The sequence below is a fragment of the Carya illinoinensis genome, chromosome 1 (genome assembly GCF_018687715.1).
Source record: "Carya illinoinensis cultivar Pawnee chromosome 1, C.illinoinensisPawnee_v1, whole genome shotgun sequence".
NCBI lineage: Eukaryota > Viridiplantae > Streptophyta > Magnoliopsida > Fagales > Juglandaceae > Carya > Carya illinoinensis.
The window spans coordinates 42,726,735-42,749,864 of record NC_056752.1 but is presented as its reverse complement, the minus strand read 5'-3'; the positions used below and the strand labels follow the sequence as shown (position 1 = coordinate 42,749,864).

Genomic DNA, 23,130 nt, shown 5'->3' with positions numbered 1-23,130 from the left:
TATTGAAGCGAAAATCAAAATAATTTTAAAAAAGAGTTTTATTATATACAGTGACTTTTGTATATTTTTTGCAAATTCAATTGATATGATTAGTTAAAACAGTTATTTTATATTAAAAAAATGATGCAACTAATTACATTAATATCTTCTATATATAAAAAGTGCCTATAAAATAGAATTTATTGTTTTAACGGAAGTTCTCAAACAGAAGTTGTGGTTTTTTGTTATTTTAACGGAAGTTGTGGTTTTTAACTAAAATTATTAACGGAGTTAAATTTAAGAAAAAGTATTGGGAGCAGCCCCTATTTGGGAGCAGCCGACACACACCACACGTGGCATGGGCGAAATGACCAAATTCTCCCCAAATTCTTCCCAGGTTCCGCTCCCTCCCTCAGTATTGGCAAACATTTCAATTTTGCCAAATGTAGCTCGAGCAACTCTCTCCGTAGCCGGCGCTCCCTCCCTCGTTCCATCCCCCTACCATCACTCTCAACCCACTCTCCCCCTCGTCTTCTTCGAAGCAAAGCAACCACCGACCTCACCTCAACCCTCCCCACCACGACCTCCCGAGGAGATTAGTCCCCAACCCCTGGGTCCCGAAGCCCTCTATGACACGATCTGGGTAACCATGCTTTTCTTGTTGCTTTCCATGTTTAATGCTTTTTCTTTTTGCTTTCCTTGTTTCACTCCCTTGGATTCCAGCTGTAGTGTTTCTGTGAGGGAAAAGTTGGTCGCTTTATTGTCTGGGTATCGATGTTTGGGTCGGACCTGTTCATAAGTTTGGGAGTCTGGGTTTTAGAGCAACTCGGTAGAAAGTCTTTTGAGTGGTTTTGGTAAGTTGGCTCATCTCAGTTTAAGCTTAGCTTTTGCCTCGTAAGTTTAGTTTTAGAGTAGTTGATGTAAATGTTAGCTTCTGGGGGTTCTTTGTTTTGTGGACTTTGAGATTACAGTTACTAATTCCGGCTCAGCAAGGTTTTGGTTTGGGTTTGTGTCTCAGAACTGGCTTTTGTCTAATTTAAGAGTTGACACTATGAAGTTGTTCGTCTCGAAGGTCCCATTTTGTGGGGCTTTGGCTTGTGGCATAACACTGGCTTGTGGCATAACACGAATTTTGTGCTCCTTCCAGTGCAAGCTAGGTTTACCGGTTCACGTGAAAGATCTTGTTTTAGGAATTTGACTTCTAGGGTTGCGTGTTTTGCTGTTTTCAGGAACTGCAAATGCTGAAAACAGTCAGATAACAAGAATCTTAGCTTTATTACTCGCTATCCAGGTTATAAGTTGAAGCTCCTTCATCACATACGATTTTACTTATCAAAAAATAAAAATAATAAAGCTCCTGAATCACATACTGAAATTCTTAGGTTAGGCTTGATATTTGAAGGTTCTTACATTGATATGTAATTCATGATAAACTATTACTTCATTAATAAAATGCAAGCACATATGGCACTTGATATGTGTAATTCTCATATATCATAATGTTTCATTTATTTTGTCTAATTTCTAACTATTCTTTCAGAATTTTTCTTGGACCTCTATTATGGTAGTTTAATTCTCATATATCATAAGAAATTCTGGGATTTGTTTTTTTTATCCTGTTATTCAATTGGCTCGAGTCGTAAACCTTCATGCAGGTCCCTCCGCGCTAACGTAATGATGTATTGATGATTTAAAACACTGGAATGTAAGTTCCCAGTGTCTGCACTACAGGAAAAGAACCTCCAAAAAACCAGCAGAGTTTAGTGGTAACATGTAGATTTTTTTCCTATTTCATAAATATTATTTCTTGCTATAGAACCCTGAGTTCGACTTCTCACACGCATAACTTTTTTTTGCTTTTTCAGAATCAATAATGTTAGCATCTCAATCATCATCTGTACTTAATGAATGGATCATGGAATCTCCAACTTGTTGGTGTGGTTTGAAAACACCACTAAAGACATCTCACACGTCGAAAAATTCTGGAATGAGATTTTTCGCTTGCCCAAACTATAAAACGGTAAAAGCAATTTGAATGGTTTGCTTTGTTTTGTTGTGCCTAATGGTTTGCTGCTTGTTCTGTATTTTATCATATTAATTGGGATTTAATACTGTGTAGGGAGAAGCAAGGTGTAATTTTTTTGGATGGGCCGATATACTTCATTTGCTTGAGCAAAATTTTCGTGCCCGTGAGAATAAGGCGACAAGTATTTCGTGGAATGATGTATTAGAGCGTGAGTATGCCGTTCGGAAATGGGAAGATAAAGTGAGAGAAATAGCAAAGAATCTGAAAAAGCAAAAGCGAAAACTTTTGTATTTCTACTGGATTCTGACATTTGTAATAGTGTTTATTTGGTTCGGATAAATTCTATGTAAAGTACGGTGTATGAACTCTTTTGGGTTTTGCATGGTTCTTTTGAAGTGCACATGGTTTATGGACCAAGACCATGTATGTAAATTGATTGGTGTTAACCTGACCATGTAAAGAAGAACTTTTGTGCAATTAAATTGTCTTTGTAGACTTTAATAGTTGTGTTGTTTAGTGACATTGCTCAAAACACGGATGGCTTTAATTTACATTCAGTTTTTATGCACTTCAAGTATTGTTTTTGGCCATACTTGAAACTCATCTGATTTGAAGGGCAAGGTGGATTTATGGACTTTGGAGAAGGTGGAGTTATCCCACTTTGGATTTATCAGAATAACTAGCAACATTCTGAAGGTCTTCGATTGATTATTGTAAGCTGCTGCATTTATCAACTTCAATGGCTAAACTGTGTTTGCCATATTATAGCATCTTGATGGTCCGGTCCCACATTCTATTTGTGGATATGGTAGAATCAATACAATATATATACATAAAAAGTCAAACGATACAATTATGGTAAGTCATTCAACTGGCCATTATATACTACTCAGCCATCAAGTACCATTCAAGTGTCAACAAGAGAATATTTCAGATTTGTATGCATACCCATTGGTCCTCGTACAAGAAAGTCCTACAATGTCTTAAAATTAAATATATACAAATTCCGTATGGCACATCACATGAATGGTCATTATATGTAACCATTCAAAATCTGGCCAAAAATTAATAGCTCTTCAGTTCAGTGCAACCTCCTCGAACTGAGATCTATAAAGTGGCAGCATACCAACCATTCGGACTGAATCCCACTCTCTGTACTGCAGGAAATCTTGAAGACTGTTAAACTCAGGTTTCCGAGGATAGACATCTCCAATTGATCACCGAGACCTATAAAGGGATCAAAGCATAAATGTAAGGACTTTCTGGCAACCCGTTGTCTTCTAGATTATATAACACAATTTCATGAATGGAAGTATATTATGCTGTAACCATCAATGAAGAATAGATATTCCACACAACCTATTTTGTCACTTCTAGATTTATTCCACGCAACATTGGTTAGGAATATGAATATTAATATTGATATATACCAAGTGTTTTAAATTTCAAGAAATACAAACAATAAGCTCCACTTTGAGAATCTTAGGTAGCTAGGACTTTCTGGCATTACTGCTGCTGTTGGTATCTCTATTACCACTGCTGTTGGTATCTCTATTGAGAATCTTTGGTTGTCTAAGCTCATAGCTTGGATGGCATATACAAGTACGTACGTACCCAATCTGGAAGTTTTTAATCTACAGCTACCTATATATATACTTCTTTTCATGCACTTATTTTTTACAGGTGCCAATGATTCAGAAAAAAATAGACACCAGAAAGTCAGGTGTGAACCCATAACCAAACTGTAGGTTGCATTTATTCCTCTCGAAATAACACGTAAAGCCCAGCAAATATCTGTTCCCATACTGATAAAAAGGTGCCAATGCAAATATCTTGGTTTCTAAAAATAGTAACCCTTATCTTTCCACTTTCTCATACCCAACCCTTATCTTTCCACTTTCTCATACCCAGACCTACTGATTATAGTAAGTAATAATCACAGCTTAGTAGAATCAACTGCTATAGATCGCAGCCAAACTCAATGAAAAAGGTGCATCCATTGGTTATCTATTGCAGAGTAAGCCAGTATGAGAAATGTGCAAGAAGTTTAACTTGTCTATGAGAAAAGTATCCCACTCTCGGAATACAACATTGACTAACCTCTGAAGCTACAGAGTTTGCCAACTGGATACTCCCTGGTCAAGTAGAAGCTTCATCCAGGTAAGAAAAGCTGTTTGTTAGGTACGTTGTTTTCTAAAGCTACCACCTCATAGGAAGTTCATGATTAGTTTAATAAAATAGAAACTTATTTTTTTTTTTTTAATGTAGCATAAAACAGGAAGCTAAATTCTAGATGTGAATTGGTAGAATACCAGCAGTATCTATTTCATCACTAGCATAAAAACTAACATAATTAGGGCATGTCTCAAAAATAGATATTCACATGTAGACGGTCTTCTATTGCAGTAACACTGAAATTTTGCAGTAACATGTTCTAACCTTTAGTAAGCTGATGCAATTCTCATTCTCACATATCAAGTGCCATATTGGAGCCATTTTCAACTGACAAAGGGCAAAGTAAAGCCCAGCAACATCTAGGAAGCTTTCAATAGTTCCTGGAAAAAATGTTAAAATGTTATCAAGGTTTTCCCACATGCATATATCTTCAAATGTAAATTCCAAAAATACTGTTATAATGCAGATTCAAAAACAGTATGTTGAGGCGTAATTGAGCTCTTACTTGTCCAAAGGGCAATCGAGATCAGTAAGCTCCTCCCTCATCTACACCAACACCCATTTCACAAAAAAGCAGGGTTTGTCACAAAATCAATGTTTACAACCTGTAAAGGGAGATTGAAATGCCATCAAGTATTAACTAAAAATTGTTAAATAGGCTAGGTATCTAAATGAAAAAAAGTTCATGAATTACCAAAAATGTTACTACCACCCTTTACAAAAATAAAGTTTGTTAAGGTTGAGATCCCGGGCTTTCACCCAATTCACTTTCATCTACCAAGAGTTTCCTGCAAGTCTAAGTTCCAAAGAAATGCTCCATATATTAGAATGAATTTCTACAAAATATCAAGTAGGCTAGGTGTTTTTAAATTTTTACCTGTTTTTTTCTCTTTGTTGCCATCTTCTCCACGGTTGGAACCCTTCTCTTTTTTGGAGGTCTCCATTTCCCTCGAATGACGTTAGGGCTTAAAATCTGTTTACCCTTATCTTTCTCCACCGTTGGGTTCGCTTGAGTTGATTGGAACGTCAAGTCACACGTTGAACCGATGCATGTTTTATCAAACTCGTCAACATAGTGCAGAAATGCATGGACTTTGTCAGTGTTTGAGGATATTTTGGCTGCTAAATTCAAACATCTTTGGATCATCAGCTCGTAATTATGCGTGTCTGACCTACCCCGCACGTCATCATAACTACTTCTGATTAGTGTGTAATGCCTTTTTAAGTCCTTTCTCCATCGATCTAGGAAATATACATCTGGCAACACATTAATATTTTTCAACTGACAAACTCTAAATGCATGCCTACATATAATCCCCATCATCTCAAACAATCCACAAGTGCATTTTACTTCACACTCATCTTCGTTATAGTAAACTGAGTAATGAACCCTTTTGGTTTGCTCATCAAACGATATTTCATCCAACACATCAAATGTTAAAATGCAACATTGTGTGCTTACCAACCAACAATTACAACACATTAGGCCCATGAACTCTCGTTGGACCTCCTTAAACTTTGCATTGGTATAGACTTTTTGAAACTGTCTCTCAATGTTGAAAGGAGAGACGCAGGGGATAGTTTGGTTGCTACAATTGAAATCAGCAGTTGTCTCGACCTCCACTTTCTTTCTAAGAGCATTATCGAATTGGTCGACAAATTCCTTCAACGTCGTCCCAGCATGGACATACCCGTAAAAAAATGCATTCATACTTTTGGACCTTTGCGTTGTACTCATTCCAGCCCAAAATACACTCTTGAGGAAGACTGGAACCCAAAAGGACCTCTCCTAAGGACTGAAGCCAATTGTTGCCGAACAGATCATACTTTGCAAGTAGTTGACCCCAGCTCTCCTCAAATTTTGTGGTGGTATGTGAATTATATAATGCAGACTGCAAGTCAGTTTTCAAAAAATTGTTGAATTTGGCGTGCGATCCTAACTTCTCTGGAAGTTTGCGCATTATATGCCATAAACAATATCTATGGTGAGTTTCAGGGAATACAGTTGCAATCGCATTCTTCATCGCTCGATCTTGGTCGGTTATGATAGCTTTGGGCGCCCTACCCTTCATGCAATCCAACCACATTTGGAACAACCAAACAAAACTATGTGTGTCCTCGCTTGATAGCAATCCCGCCCCGAATAGTATGGACTGACCATGATGGTTAACACCAACGAATGGAGCAAAAGGCATACCGTACCTATTTGTTAGGTACGTTGTATCGAACGATACAACGTCTCCAAAATACTCATAGGCGGCTCGACTACGTGCATCAGCCCAAAACACATTCCGTAGCCTTCCATCATCATCCACGTCCATGTAAAAAACAAAGCCATCGTTCTGATCTCTCATTCTTTTGAAATACTCATTAAGTGCATCGCTACCTCCTTTACCCAACCTTAAATATCTAGCTTTGTCAATATAATTCCTACAATCTTTTTCTTGAAAAGCCAAATTCTCATAACCCCCCACGTCAACAACAAGAGAATAAAAGTTCTTGTGCATTCGTATACCAGCTCTATCATTCAGCTCGAGGATCCTTTGACTATATTCATCTAGATGCTTGTGCGACCGCAATAGTCTACTTTTCTTGGGGCTCAAAGTAATATGGTTGTGAGAATTTTCTACAGTTGTCAAAACCCATTTCTCATGACAGTTCAACGTTGCATTTACATTCACCTTACAACCCGTTTTAGTTGTTGCTCGTGGCTTCGAGATATTAGTGTTTGGCTTCGGATAGTACTTTCCGCCACGGGCACAACCAATAGTCAGATACACAGGCCTCCCATCATCGTCTCTTTTAGTCCTCTGTGTCCTTACGCCAAAACCCTCTTGCTTGGCATAGAGCTTATAGTAGGCAATAAGCTCTTTTTCACTGTCAAACTCCATACCAAATCTTGGTGGTTCAACTTGTACCTAATCATCCGGGATAACAGTGCTACCCTCTAAATCTTCATTTATGTCGAAGAAAATTTCTATGAATAGAAACATAACGATGAATTAGCATCAATACAATATTAGCATCATTAAATACATAGAATGGAATAGTATAATACCATCAGCATCATGACAACTTCCAACATTTTCTTCAAATTCATATTCTACACTATTTGGTGTCATTGACGCGGGAGGCGTTTCTTGCCTCATGTCTTCCGGATTACTTGACGACTGGTACTGGTTATAAGGTGGCATTTGTTGGATAGCAGCACTCATTAGAAAAAATGAAATGACATTAAACAAATTAAGTAACATGTAGATTTTTCGAATTTGGATAACAAACTCAAATATACCCGGAATGAATCTTCAACTCTAATAAAATCCTCCAAATTACTCGGCGGAGGGTACAGAATCTCGTGAGGATGCTGCCATTATGCAATTAGTTAGATGCATGAGAATGTCAAACACACTGTAATAGAAAATAATACATCAACCTGCCTACTCACATGGTCGACATTTGGAGATCCAAATAAATTTTGATGCGTGTAAAATGGCTGTGAAGTCGACGTCGAAGGTCTGGGTGCCATTCTATCTTCCTCTTCCCTCATCACACTAAAATTAAGTCAGTCTTCTGAGGCTTTATTTCAGACTGCACAAAAGAAGAAAAAGTTTATTAAACTGTCACAGTTAATATAGAATCTCATACTTGAATAACTGTGAAAATATTATTGCTACAAATAGAATTTTTTGCTAGTGGGAGTTATTAATGCAACCTCTCAATAAGGGTAAAGATCCAATACTGTTTATTTGGATATTATTCACAATTTCTAAATTTATCCATTTGACCTATGAAAAAGAATAAAAATACTAGGACCAAAGAATTTCTAAATCAGGTTATACACTTAATTGGGAAATCCAAGATGGAGCTCTTGCCTCACAACATGCACAGAAAGAGCAAGTTAAAGAGAATAGTGTTAACTTTCAGTGGACTTGAAGACAACAAGAAAAATAGCAACTGCCTGATTCCCAAAATTCTGAAATCACATTTGAATAAACAACTGGCCTGGAATCAGTCTTGGCAACTAGCATATAGGACCCAAAGTTAACACTAAAATTAAGTTATTGCATGAATGGAAGTAGTTCTTGAATAATTTCATAACCAAGTCATGGTGATACTTACTATGAAACAAGACTAGCATTCAATTCAGAACTTCAAATGATGACCACTGCAGAAAAATTTTTAATTTCTAGACCTTAAATATTTTTTTTAAAATCTCAACACTATAAATCAATATATGAAAATTTTGTCTGACCAAAACTGCAAAGTTCTCAATAAGGTAAGCTGAACCTTGGTTCCCTTCTCTTATTTGCATGATCTATGCATTCAAAATAACATTATAATGAACCATACTCTATAACTGCTACATATATAATCATACAAATCAAAGCCGAATGAGATCCAACCCAATAAGCCAAATGTAAAGCTAATATTATTTTTATTCATTATAATAATCCCCAATAAGCATAATCAATGAGGAAATGCTAAAAGTAAATGACGAATTTGAATTCACATAAGAAAGACAGATTAACATTATGGTAGCAGTATCAATTTTTGGCTACATCTTATATTTTTTTATAAATGAATATCTTAATTTTATTTTGTGTATAGGACGGATTTGGGCAGGACACAATATACAGAAGTTCAATTGTCCACGAATATGGGATTGTTACATCTTGTTAAAACCCAGACTGTTGTTAAAACATTATGGTTTTACGTCTTATTTTTTGGTTACATCTTATATTTTTTTATAAATGAATATCTTATCTTTATGTTCTTGATGAAACTCAGAGCATCTGTAGCACAAACTCTAAGAATAAATCATAAATCAAAACCCGTTTACAGAATCACCACTTAACCAAGATAGCCCACGTAAACCACCGACATAAACAATATAATGAATAAAAAAAATAGAGAAACAAATAAATGTAGCTTCTTTGAATGACAGTCCGCACAAAGAGCAATAACAAGAGGTGAAAGCTAGGAAACGAGGAGAAAATGAGTTGTAACCGACCTGCCATTACCAGAGGAAGCTGCATTGCAAGAAAAGCAAGCAAAAAGGGTTCACGTACGTTCCCATGGTCAAGACAAAAAGGGAAATTTCCTCACAGAGAGATATATGAACTGTATGCATATATTTGTGAGGCTTGAGCTATATGATGTTCCATGAATCACTCGATTTTTTTCCTTCTTTTCTATTTATAAGACCACAGATTTGGGTACAGTAGAGTGGTGAATGACGATGCAAAAAATTCCTCAGCAATACAGATAATCAGCCTACATCAAATAATGTTTGAAAGAGATGCTTGAAAACAGAGCTCAAAACCAGCAGTCAAAAGCCATGCAATTTTTTTTTTTAATCCATGCCCTAATCCAAAATATCCATCTCACAAAACCCAAAACTCACATATCCAACTACACGATGAATGTAACCATATGAAAGTTCACTTTTCACAAACTTTCTGTTACCTTCGTATGAGCAACGCCGGCGGCCAGAGAGTTTCAATGACTTTGCAGTCTAATTTTTACACCATTTGCTTGTTAAAGGATTTCCCGAGGAGCGGCAGCTTCGTATGAGCAAAGTGGTGATGCTCGGTGTTTCTGGGCGGAGAGCCGGCGTCGCCGGTGGCGCTGGGCGGAGCAGGGGGTGTGTCGCGGGGAGGGGTTTCGCGGGAGGGAGGATTTCGAAATGCAAAACACCAACCAACCGTATTCCATTTTCTAAAAATGCACGTTTTGAATTATTTTAAAAAAAAGGGGGGGGGGGGGGAAGCCACATATGGTGTGCAGGTATGCAGCTGTACAGTTGTTGTTCCGTAGAACAACTCTAAATTTAATTCACATTGAAATTTTCATTCAATTATGGACGTCCGTCCTTATTTTGTGAAAAGAAGCTGTCAATTAATTATGCACAGTACTCGTAGAGAGAGAGAGAGAGAGAGAGAGAGAGAGAGAGAGAGAGAGAGAGAGAGAGAGAGAGAGAAAATGATGAGAGGGGAAGAGTCTGAGAGCGAGAGTGGAAGAGAGAGAGGCTTACCGTGCTCTATTTTTGTTGTATAGAAACAGAGCTCGGTATGTCTGGAGGGCAGCCAATTACTCCAGGAACTGGTGCTCTGGATGCTATGTCTCCTGTTATAGGTTTGTCTCGACTTTTTACTTTGGCTTACATAGAATTATATTGATGCTTAGAATTTTCTTTTAGCCAACGAAAGGGTAGTGAGGGTTGGTCTGACTCAACTTGAAAGCATCCATGAGCAGCGTAACCCTAACTGAATTTAAGAGCTATGTACCATCTCATTGCAACCCGAGACAAGTGGGAATTTGAAATTAAAAAGTTAATGAGTAGAACCTGTGTATTTCATTTTCAGTGGTGAATTATATGTTAATCGAGATATTTTAATCAGAGAATTTTCCAAATGTATTGAGTATGTTGTATTTGTTTGCCAAAACTGGGAAACATATAATTATTTGGGTCACGTATAACCTCTAGAAATGAGGAATTGCCCTAATTATTTGGGTCTTTTTCTTCCCACTACTTACAGTCTGATCCACATAAATGACCAAATTGAACGAGGCTCACATTCAAAGGTTCAGGCTGTTTAGTTATCAAATTTCCCTTTGAGTAATGCCTTGTTTTTTGGACTTATGGGACCGGTCTACTCATGATCCTACCTAATCTTGACCATGATTTAGGTCAGCCATGCGATGTGTGGATCTATACTTGATATTGGGCTTCCTATGGTTCGTACAACCTATGGTTTGGGTCTTGTTGTACGTGGTTAGATGCTAATTGAAACTATTTAGGCAGCAATTCCAGTTCATTTAGAACCTTTAAAATACCCTTTTACTTTTCTACTTGCTTGTGGATCTATGCCACCTTAGAATCCATTTGAAGACCTTTTTGTTCCATTGAGTTATGGTTTCGGAGTTACTGTACTCATTTGCTTCATTACATGTTGGAAACGATTGTCCTAAGAAAAGCCTTTTGCATTTGGGAGTAGATTATGTTCGAAACGGAGTATTTTTTTATTTTTATTTTTAATTTACTTCTAAACAGATATTAGCCTGGTTGTTCTTATCATATTTTTTTCATGTATTTAAAGGTGTTAAATAACCAATGTCTCAAAAAATTTAAGTAGTTGGGAAAGGGACGATTTTAATCATTTAATCAATATTCACACACTGCCCCTCACTTATAGCTCCAAACTCTCCCTCAACAAGTGAGATTGGACACGTAGAATATTTAAATAAAATGCAGAATGAAGAGTGGAGACAGTTTGAACTTAAACTGTTTGGAAATGAGTGAATGTTATCATATGAGTATAGTAGTCTAACAAAGAAATAGTTTTCTTCCTTTCCCTTTTTGTTCCTTCCATTTTCAAAAGCTTGAAGATTTAGTATTATAATTAGCATTTATTACTGTATATTATTTATTTGTAATTTTTTCTTTTTTCATATTTTTGCTCAGTTGAAGTGCTTTGAATTTTTAATTTCATTAAATAACATATTAATTTGCCCTCATATCAGTGAAAAATGCCTGAAGTTCAATTGGTCGCTCACACTATAAGATCGCATGGTGTTGCTGTGGCAAGACTACATATGCATGATTCGCTAATTCTTGTGCTTCTTGTGGCGGTAGACCTCATTTTAAACTTTATAGAACCATTTCATCGCTTTGTCGGAGAGGGTATTTCATCACTTTGTTAAAATATATACATATTTTAACAAACTACTTGGTTAGGCTGGAAGATCGAGCAGCCATTTTTTGTTAGGAGGAAGGTTCCAATGTCCATTTTTTTATTATTGCTTAGGAGAGCTGGGTCCGAGAGACTGGTTTAGGTTAGAATAGTCACTTACGGGAAACTCCTTGCTGAGGGCCTATGCATCCTAGGATTAGTCGGGATGCTATTCCTGAACACCCGATGCCAATAAAAAAAGAAAGAAAGAAAGGTTAGAATAGTCATTTCACATCCAAAGCTGTTATGGACAGTTCTAAGCTACTGCCACTGACAATATCACTGATTCATACTTCATCAACATTATGTTTATTTATTTGATATAGTATGAAACAATGAAAGTAAAAAATGTGGATGAGCAACATTATCCACATTACATATCTGACACTTGATAGCATAAGCCACATTTTCCCTTACCGGCACTCTTCCAAGACTAAGAGCTGTTGGATGGAACATTAGCACCAAAATAGGATGTCTTTGGTGATTATTACAGTCAACCATTGAGTACAAATATACCCATTATCTTTAATTACTTTCCATAAAAGCTTTAACATGGCAGTCCTATATCAGCCCTCGATAGTTCTTATTATCGAACATTTTTGTACTTCTGTTTTGTATAGGTCTATTTAACTTTTCAATGCATTTGCAGGTGAGGACAATGAAGTATTCCTTATGCCAGACATACTGGTTAGTGTGCGTAGGTCTGGGGAGGAATCTGTTGTGGGGATTGTCTGAGAGGTGCTTGTGGTATGTCTTCTCAAATGCTCATTATAATATTTCTACTAAGAAAATTGGAAGTACTCGAGGTTTGTAAGGGTCCGAATAATTGTTTGGTATTATTATAGATAAAACAGCCATGGAAGGGCTTCCTTGAGCAGATACCATCAACTTTCCATCTTAAATCGTTCACTTTTTAACATGTTAATCGGATCACCCAAGACGGTAGTAGTATATATTAATAATGTTAAGTGTTATGTCTTCCCGGATGGCTGATGCCGGGTAGTTCTTGGGTCAAGTGGGAACAGTGAAACAGTAACAGCCCTTGCTGATGACATGGTGGTGGTGGCACCAAGGAAAAATGACAAGATCAAGATCATGGCTGGTTTGCTACAAGGTTCCATTGGCAAGTTGATCGGCGTGGATGGTAGTGATGGAATTGTAAAGGTAGATGATACTCTTGACGTTAAGATTTTAGACTTGGGTCGTGATACGTGGGTCTTTACGGTGAGAGAAACCTTTGAAACCATCGATCTCCATCTCCGGTTTCAAGAACAACACTCTCCCTCTTCACCTCTGTTTTAAAAGTTAATATTTTTTTCCACAACCTGTAGATGCACATCTGGCCTTTACATAGGGCACTACATGAAGACGGAAATCAAAGCAAATATCCAGAAAGTGAAAAAAAAAATGTTACTATTTTTCTTCTAAATGATGCAGATCTTCTCAATAGACAAATCAACAGGCAAAAAACATTACATGTTGAGTGCAAGGGAGCTTTCAATCAAGTGGGCGAGCCATCTTCTATATTGGTCCAGGAAACCCTTTCCACAATCAAGGTTTTTAACTTTGCACTACTTTATTTTAATGATTTCAAAAGGCTAGCTTTCAATAACCCAGATGTTTTAAATCAATGATCATAAGGACATTAACTCCATAAATTTCTTCAATTTTTCCAACATCGATCTCATATTTGCAAAAGTTGTTGAGCTGAGGACCATTTCCTGGTTGGAAATCTGGGGTTTTTCAACTGCCACAAATGTGGGAATTTTTTATTTTTAGGCTTTTTTCTTGCCTTTTTTTTAGTAGTTTTATAAAGTTTGTTTTATAGTAGATTTTTTCTTGTGATATTTTATAAATTTTATAATAAATTGTTTAAATTTCATGATACAGATATATATTATATATATGACACGGCAATTTAATCTTATAGTAAAATATTCTGTCATTAATTTTTTTATATTGGCATTTATTTGTAATACTAATTTAAATCTGAATTCTATTTTTTATCATTCGCATATTTAAAAAAAATGAATAAATACAAAGCTTTCATTAAAAACTTTTATTTAAGTAAACTCTATTATTTAAAAAAATATATATAAGACTTGCACACTTTAATATTATATCTAATATTATTTTTTTAAATTAGTATATGTGCTAATCACTTAAATAAATATTGCTTATGAACATAAGCAGTAGGTCATATAAGAAAGCTGTCAATGCTAAGAACCTACTTCATCAACTGGAGAAGTAGATTAGTAATAAATTATATAACATGAAAATTATAATATAACATTATTTTATATAAATTATAATTTATATATAAATTTATATATGTGATTTAAAATTTCTATTTATTCTTTATATAAAAAAAGAAAAATGTAAAATAATTAAATTTAATAGTTTATTTAATTTTTAGGATCATACTATAGATTCTATTAATACTCTTTTTTTATAATATATCACAACGTGTAATTATTAATTATATAAATATTACATCATTAGTTATTTAATTAACAAAAAATATTACATTTTTATTAATAAAAAATTAATTCTTAACAAAAAAATTAAATATAAACTAAGCAAACGTGCATTGCACGTTACTTTCACCTAGTAATGAATAAATGCATAGATAAAAGTGACTATAGATATAATTTTTATTTAAAAAAAAACTAAAACATAATAAAATATTAAGTCTAGGGAAATGATAGGGATCATGCTCATTTGTCTCGCTCAATTTTTTTTTACAGAAAGATTAAGAAAATGTTGTTTAATTATATTGTAAATTTTATTCATTTTTTCAAAATATTTAAAAGTGTTAAAAAATGATTTGAAAACAATATTTAAAAGTGTTATTTTTTTTTATTTTTTGTCATATCATTTTTTTAACACTTTTAAATATTTTTAAAAAATGAATAAAATTCATAATATAATTAAACATAATTTTATTAATCATTCTATAAAAAAATTCAAAAAAATAAAAAGTTGAGCAAGATACTTAAACGGATTCAGCATTGCCCTTAAGTCTAAGCATCGATTGGCCGACATATCTTGATTTGTTGGCAAAAAGCCATGTCATCATCCATATATAATTTTGGATAACCAATCATGACTCTTTCATAAAAGTTCGAGTATTGAGTCTTCACATATTTAGTTATTTAAAAACTCTATATTTAATTTTGTACACACTATTGTGATTTTCTTTTATATATAACTCTTTCGACCAAATCAAATGGCCTCGTCTTTTACAAAATATTATTTGATAATTTTTTTAGAGAGTCAAGATTAACTAAGGGTCATTTTACTTTATTATGTTCAGAGTTTACATTAAAATTAAATAAATATCTTAAATTCAACCTATTGAAAATGGCCACTTGTCTCCTATTTTCCTCGTCTCTCTTTTGTTTTATTATTTTTCTTAATTTTATTTTCAGAAGTTACAAATAAGTGCCTAAACTTGCTGGAGAATTTGAATAATTATAAAAATAAAATTAATTCGTGTAACAATATTTTATAACAATAATATATTTAGTATTTCATGCTATTTATTTGGTTTGTAGTATTTATTTTTTGAATTTTTTTTATAAATTAAATACTATCATATTAGTGATTATAAAAATGTGTCTCCGCATGCAAATAAATTTTTTTGAATAGTTATATTACTTATCATCTCTACAAATTACAGATTACATTTATTTTTATTTTAAAATTTTTTAAATTTATTGTTCTTAAATTAATTGAGTTTTTCTACTCATTATTTATACACTATGCATTTGATAAGATAAAATTAAAAATTAAAAAATTATGTATGTTGTTTGAATGATAAATAGATTTTTTTTATTTATTTTTAATAGAGAAATGATATTTACAGTCGTGGTTGTGCAAGCGGCGTGCAGTTACTTTGAAAAAAATGAATTAATATGGGACCCACATGAAAAAAAAACTAACTTTTTAATCATAGACTCTACTCTTTTTCAAAGCGATTATGTGGTGTTTACAATTCCACGACTGTATGTAGCATTCCTTTTTTAATAACTAAACAAAGTGAAAATGAAGAGCATTTCAATGAAACGACGACGTCGTCTTGTTGAATCATAGCTAAAATCTGAATCATTTGTCTCCCTCACCAACGACGGAACGAAGGAAGAAGAACCCTCCGCTGAGTCCGCTCGGTTAAAAAAAAAAAACAAGGAACCCTTCAGGGTGGGTTTATTGCAAGTCTGTGCGAGGTAAACTCATTTTCTATAATTATCTGCATCCTATTTTCGTGCGATATTGTAATCATTTTTCTAGTTTGCTTCTGTAAAATCAGAGCTTCGCGTGATGGGGTTTAAAATGGACGAACTTGATTCAGCTTACCATTCTGTTCCTTTCCGGAAATTGGGTTCGGACACTCTGCGTGTTTTTATTATTTGGGAATTTGAATTAACTTTCGTAGGTGCATTAGAATTCCTTTCTTGGTATGTTTTTAATGTCTTAGTGGTCCATTTGGTTACCGAGTAAAGTGTTAGCGTATGGAAATAAAAATAAAAATCGTTGGATTTTCGGCTTTCTCTGAGTAAATTATGGGTTATCTTGAACACGGAAAAGAGAAGAAACTAAAGTAGGAATTCTGATCATATAGATATAATTCATATTTAGTGCATCAGAAGCCCTTTTTTTTTCCCTTTTTCTTTACAATTTATTGAAACCTGATTACACACGCACAGAAGAAAATAAAAAGAAGTAAAAAGCGACGCTCATACACATTCATAAAAAGTATTCATTTATATCAATTACGAGTTTACAAATGTATTGTGGTTTTATATCAATTACGAGTTTACAAATGTATTGTGGTTATTCGCTTAGAGTTTGCTATATACAAGCAAACTCACGTACTAATCTGCGTACTAATACTAATTCTTTCATATTTAAAATTTAAATTAACACTGTTTTCAATAAAATCTACTTTTTGACCAATCACAATAAATTGGTGCACATATTAGTGCACAAATGTGCTTGTAACTAGACTTTTCCATTCGCTTATCATCATTCATCAAGGCTTAAAGAATGAGACAGGAACTGTCACAGTTATTAGACAAACGATTCCCTAATAATGAATTGTTACGTTCAAACATCCGTTAGGAGATATTTTAATTTCATACTTCTTTGTCTGACTAATAATTCCAATAATCTTGCAATAAATCCTAAAACCAAGTATTTGCGCAAATATTTAATAAATTCATATATCAATTGTGTCCCAAGTGGTTTTATTCGAACATAAAATCACTTCAAACTTTGCCTAACCTAAGTGAAGCTTAATTAAGACAATGGTTACAATAGATCTTAGGTTCAAATTGTACTCAGTATAAATAATTAGTAAGATTTGAATCCAACCTCTAACCTAATCTCCATTTCATCTCTTTATCACATTCTACTTATACTTAATCGTGGTAGGTTTTACTTCTCTTGGTCCTTGTCTCAAGGGTTATAAAGAAATATGTAATTCATGAATTATTCCTCCCTCTTCCCCATCTCTCTAATCCCCAAATGGGTAGGCTGGTGTTTTTTATTTTTTTTAACAGGACAAGACCCCAATTTTATTGATGCCCTAAATGAGTTTCCCATGGGCTCTTGCTAGGTACATACTATACTGCACATGATGAGATAGCATACCTATTCATAGGAGTGTAAACATTGAGGCCACTTTTGTTTAGATTTGATTGCATGCACCAATCAAACTCAAACATGGTCTTTTTTGCCGCGATAACTTTGGGGCATACCTATACACAGAAGAATAAACATTGGTGCCAATTTGATGAATCTGAATGCTTTCTGATTCCTTTAGTTGTTAACTATATCATCATTAATATACATGAATTTAATGCCTATATTAATGGAATTAGCATAAAAATGATTTTGTTGCCATCTTGGTGTGATGTTAAACAGCAGCAGTGATAGTTGACTCTGTCTCAAAAAAAAAAACAAAGTGTAGATCAGAGTAGTTTATTTGTATGTAAATGGGGTTGGTCAAATGAGGATTTGTTTTTCTTTTTGGGTTGGAAGGGGGGGAGTCTTCTTTTAGTTTTCAGATATTCTTCTGTAAACTGATGTGGAGTTCGGGAATTCCAAATTCAAGGTTTTATAGGTTGTAGTCATGATAATCAGTTAAACTATTTCATCCTGCTGTGCTTTACATGGATGGCTAATTTGTTCAGTTTTTGTTTAAGGATTAGCTTCATAGAGATTAGATTTTTTACCTGTTAAAGAAAGTAGAAAACAAGATGGCAGTTGTTCCAGTGTGAGGTGAAAATGCTTTGTCTACAGCTGGTCGAAGGCCAATGGAATGGTCTACCATCCCTTATAGCAGTCCTCAAGCACCTGGGCCAAACGGAAAACAGCGAACCTCAAGTTTGGAATCACCAGTCATGTTGCTGATGGGTCACCAGAGCGCTATATACACAATGAAGTTCAATCCATCAGGAACAGTCATTGCATCTGGGTCCCATGACAGAGAAATTTTTCTTTGGAGTGTGCATGGGGATTGCAAGAACTTCATGGTTCTTAATAGGACACAAGAATGCAGTTGTGGATCTACATTGGACTATTGATGGATCCCAGGTAATATCAGCCAGTCCTGACAAAACTCTGAGGGCATGGGATGTTGAAACAGGGAAACAAATAAAGAAAATGGCAGAACACTCCTCGTTTGTGAATTCGTGCTGTCCTTCTCGGCACCACTGGTTGTCAGCAGATCCGATGATGGAACTGCCAAACTGTGGGATATGCGGCAGAGGGGTGCCGTTCAGACATTTCCAGATAAATATCAAATCACAGCTGTCAGTTTCTCAGATGCATCTGACAAGATATTCACAGGTGGTATCGACAATGACATCAAGGTCTGGGACTTGCACAAAGGTGAAGTAACCATGACTCCTCTCGGACATCAAGATATGATAACAGGTATGCAGTTGAGTCCTGATGGCTCTTATCTTCTTGTGAATGGTATGGACTGTAAGCTCTGCATATGGGATATGCGTCCATATGCTCCGCAAAATCGATGTGTGAAGGTAATGGAAGGGCACCAACACAACTTCAAGAAAAACTTGCTGAAATGTAGCTGGTCACCTGATGGAAGCAAAGTCACTGCAGGGAGTTCAGATCGGATGGTTTACATATGGGATATGACTTCTCGACGCATCCTGTATAAGCTCCCTGGCGACACTGGATCAGTTAACGAGTGTGTCTTTCATCCCAGTGAACCAATTATTAGATCTTGCAGTAGTGATAAACAGATTTATCTAGGGGAGATTTAAGAATTGAAGCTTGAAAAGAACGTGTGCCTTATTGACTGTTTCTCAACCTATAGTTTGGCTCTTCAAATGCCTTTCAAGTTTCAATGCCTTAAAAAGACTTTGAAGAGGTTGTATCTCTGCTGTAATTCCCGAGTTTAGTGTGGGTATTTTTATTCTTTTATTTTTTGCTAAGTGGGTATTTTTATCATCAATTTTAGAAAGTAATGTTCTTACATTTTGGTATATTCTTACCACCTTTATTTTGGCATCTGCAAATGTGCCCAAGACTGTGTACACTCCTGGAACCTGAAATCTTAGTGCTGACACTCTCCCTCTCGAACTCTCTCTCAGAAATTCTCCAAATCTCTGGAGGAGGATTCCTCCTTTTCTCCTTCTCCCTTTCATTCCCTCTTTTCTCCATCCCTCATTTCTCTTCCTTTTCCCCTCTCCTTCCCTCCTCTCTCCATCCCTCATTCCCTCTTCCTCTTTTCCCTCTCCTTTCTTCATTTCTCTTCTTTTCTTAATTTATTTTGCTTTCTTCAAAGCTGAAAAAAGGGATCTACAATTCTTTGGCACCTCTTGTGAGGTATGAGTAGCACAAGATGATTCATAGGCCGATCGTTGGGAAGATAGTGGTAGATCACTTGATCAGATAGTTTAGATCTGACTATTATGGCTGATTTCGAAGTCTACTAGAGTATATCTAAATTGTAATTTGTCATTTTCGCACCTATCTTTCTGCTTTCATTATTGTTTCCTTTTGTTTAGTTTTAAAAAAACAATTGTCTCTTGGATGTTTTGTTCGTAGAGATTAAGTCATCTCCTCTTATGGAGGGTGGGGTATGAGTATCTGTTTTTGGCAAAGTACTGTCTCTTAGACGGTTTTTCTGTAGAGAGCTACAACAACAGTTAAGACTATACCAGTCATAAAGGAAATTGTATACTGGTGGAGTTCCAAACACAATAGTTGGCTTGTGATTTGTGATTTTTCTTGTATATATCCGGTCATGAATGTAATTTATCTCTCATGAATGAATGAAGTCAATTTTCCATTTAAAAAAAAAAAAAAAAAAAGGACTGTGTACAATCCTACATACTTTTCTTCGAATAAAAACCTGGAATCAAGAGAAATTATTGCAGAAAATCCTCAAATGGTTTCTTTAGGACCCTTGTAAGTTGTAATATGGAGATAGGATCAACAGGAGATGGCCCCAACTGGAAAATTGGAAGCATTTCCCTAATACAACCCGCATAATTGGGTTGCTTTGACAAATATGCCCATTACAACGGTAGCATTTGTGCTCCTTTTTGTTTGATTTTTCTTCCCCAAAACGTTATTGATGATTTGGAGCTCTACTGTTAAGAAAAAGAAAAATAACAACGTCTTGATCCAACTATTTCCAGTTCAAAACTTGTAACGGGAGAACTAGCCGTTGGATACTTGTAGCGGTCTGTGAACGACTTGTAAGGATTACAATCTCCCAGCAACCAAATTTGAATATAATATCGTTACCCCACATTTACCTTCATATAAAGAGTCTCATTCCTTCTGATCTTTCCATCATTAATGCTTCAATCTCTTCCAGAAATCCTACAATAACCCCGCCTTCTTCTGATTTCAATCACTGGAATTGGGATTTCTTTTTCCTCTCAAATGGGTTTCTCGATCAATAAGAACCAATCTTGTTCTGTGACTCAATCTCACTACCAGACCCACAATATCTTCCTCCTATGCAACTACATTCTCTTGGGTGCAGCCTCTAGTTGCATTTTCCTCACCATATCTCTTCGCTTATTCCCATCGGCATGTGGATTTCTCCTCATTCTCCTACATGCATTCACGATTGCCGGAGCCATATGCGGTTGCACCGTGCCCACATCCGGGTCTAACAAATGGTATGCGGTCCACATGGCGGTCAGTTTCTTGACTGCAATATTTCAAGGTTCTGTGTCGGTGCTTATATTTACTAGGACGACAGATGTTTTAGCAAGTCTGAGATCTTATGTTAGGGAGGAAGATGGAGCTGTGATTTTAAAGTTGGCTGGCGGGCTTTGTGCGGTGATCTTTTGCTTGGAGTGGGTAGTATTGACACTTGCATTCGTGCTGAGATACTATGCTTTGTTGGAAGGAGACGGGTCTGGAGGTAATTCCATTGACAGAAATGGGAAAGTTCATGAAGAAGAGGACTTGAAGGATTGGCCATGGCCTTTCCAAGTTTAGAGTTATTTTTCTGGATGGTTGGTGCTTCTACCTTCGTTTGATAGTATCGGATAAGTAGATAAGCACATCCATCGTATTTACGCTTGTGTAAAAAAAATTTCAAAGAAAATTAAGTGCTAGCTTAATTCAATTTATGAAGTTGTAATTGCTTGCAATATTGTAATCTTTTGTTTGGGTTCTTTTTCTCTATTGCTACTACCTCTTCTAGAATTCATGGAGACGGAGGAGGAATTCGATTCTGTACTTCCAAATTATCATATTTTTTTAGCACATCATATCTAAGAAAAATATCAATTTACATTTTTTAGTTGTCAAGTTTTTGATAGCTTACATCTTAGATGAAGTCGATTGTGTAACAATTTGAGTGTAGCAGTGCTTTATTATGGGCTCTTTGATTAATATAAAATGTAAAGCTATTGTAATTAACTTGTGGTGGACGAGGAAGGTATTGTGCTAGTGTATATATATGTCTGGAGAGCATTAGTCAGATGCATAATCCTGACACAAATGATTGGAGTTTTCTGATCAACGTTTTGACAAACATGAAATTTTAGTAAAGCATGTCATCAAGCAACGAATACTACTATTAAGGGGAAAGAAACATCTTGATTTGTTAACCATGAACCGCACAGCTAAGGAATGAGCTGGTCAATATTGAGTTTAGGCTGAACTGTGAAGTTAAGCTTTGGGACATGCATTCCCATTTCATTTGGTTTAACCTTTGTATGTTTATAGTCCTTTGCTAGAGATATGAAGTGGCAGTCACTGATGGGTATCATTTTATCCAGTTTGTTCAGTGGAGATGGTGAGCTTTTACAAGTAAAATAACATTGTTGACCAAAAGAAAAAGACGATGGATTCCAAGTTGCAATGAGAGTGTTACCAAGTGTGGCCAAAGCTACCTTTTCAGATGAACGAACTCTCTCGTCTTTTTGGGAGGACCACAAAGCTAGCGAGTCTAGTTTTGGGGGTTTTAATATTTGGTGCCATTTTTAACCTGTAGAGTGGGTTCTCAACTACTGTTGACATTGTTTACTGATAGTTGGCCTTATTTTTAATTCTTCTTTGATAATTTGTTCTAAACCCATGCTTTTGGTTGTGTTGGTGGGGCCAAAAAACAAGGGCAGTCACATGTGAATAATCCTTTCAGGTCTGTGGGATTGACATTGTTTTTGTGGCAGTGGGTCAAACTCTGATCAAGCACTTACGGGGCTGCTAATAGATTGGTTTGTTTTCTTGATTGGTGGTGGACTGTTTCCTGCAACCGAGTTATATCTTGCATGTTAAACTCCATATGAACTTGGTTTCCCACGAGGGACAAGTATCTTAAACAACTCGATTCCAAAAACTTTGGTTCCCAACATCAGCAATTTCTCAAGTGTTTGTTGTCAGCAACCAGAACTGTCAGAAGACTTAATTCGCACCAACGCATCTTGAATTGTGCTATTTGTAGCTTGGAGAACAACGATGTTAGATTCTTTGTTCTCTTCTAGGCACTTGGCACTTAATTACCAACAGGGATTAGCTAAAGCTAAATGTGTTGTGCACATGCGGTTAAAAATATATAGTTGCCATTCTAAATAAATAACCTTTGTCCCAACTGCCTTTTATCAACTAATTGAGGAAATGTTTTTCCTCAGCATTGGTGAACAGTATCTATCCTCTGTTCTTTTCCAGTCTATCAGGGAAGAATGTGATAAGAAAATGCAACCCCAGCCTTCATGT

The 23,130-nt window shown here is 35.5% G+C and overlaps 2 protein-coding genes, 1 long non-coding RNA gene and 1 pseudogene across 4 annotated transcripts; 3 read left to right on the top strand and 1 right to left on the bottom strand.

Annotated features, from left to right (window-relative positions):
- The first annotated feature begins 95 nt into the window (after window positions 1–95).
- On the top strand, window positions 96–2,504 carry LOC122275719. 2 transcript variants are annotated; one of them, XR_006228675.1, is made up of 3 exons: window positions 96–1,745; window positions 1,845–2,017; window positions 2,099–2,504. It is a non-coding gene; the product is annotated as an uncharacterized LOC122275719 (long non-coding RNA). The 2 variants fall into 2 exon arrangements; XR_006228676.1 differs by having other exon boundaries at window positions 99–1,745; window positions 1,845–1,999.
- Window positions 2,505–5,820: 3,316 nt separating this feature from the next.
- On the bottom strand, window positions 5,821–7,071 carry LOC122300129 (protein FAR1-RELATED SEQUENCE 5-like). Its single transcript, XM_043110555.1, has one exon. The coding sequence runs from the start codon at window positions 7,069–7,071 to the stop codon at window positions 5,821–5,823; it is 1,251 nt and encodes a 416-aa protein (XP_042966489.1).
- Window positions 7,072–16,718: 9,647 nt separating this feature from the next.
- LOC122275698 lies at window positions 16,719–19,520 on the top strand (annotated as a pseudogene).
- Window positions 19,521–20,636: 1,116 nt separating this feature from the next.
- On the top strand, window positions 20,637–21,712 carry LOC122275699. Its single transcript, XM_043084872.1, has one exon. The coding sequence runs from the start codon at window positions 20,839–20,841 to the stop codon at window positions 21,403–21,405; it is 567 nt and encodes a 188-aa protein (XP_042940806.1). The 5' UTR covers window positions 20,637–20,838; the 3' UTR covers window positions 21,406–21,712.
- The last annotated feature ends 1,418 nt before the right edge of the window (window positions 21,713–23,130 follow it).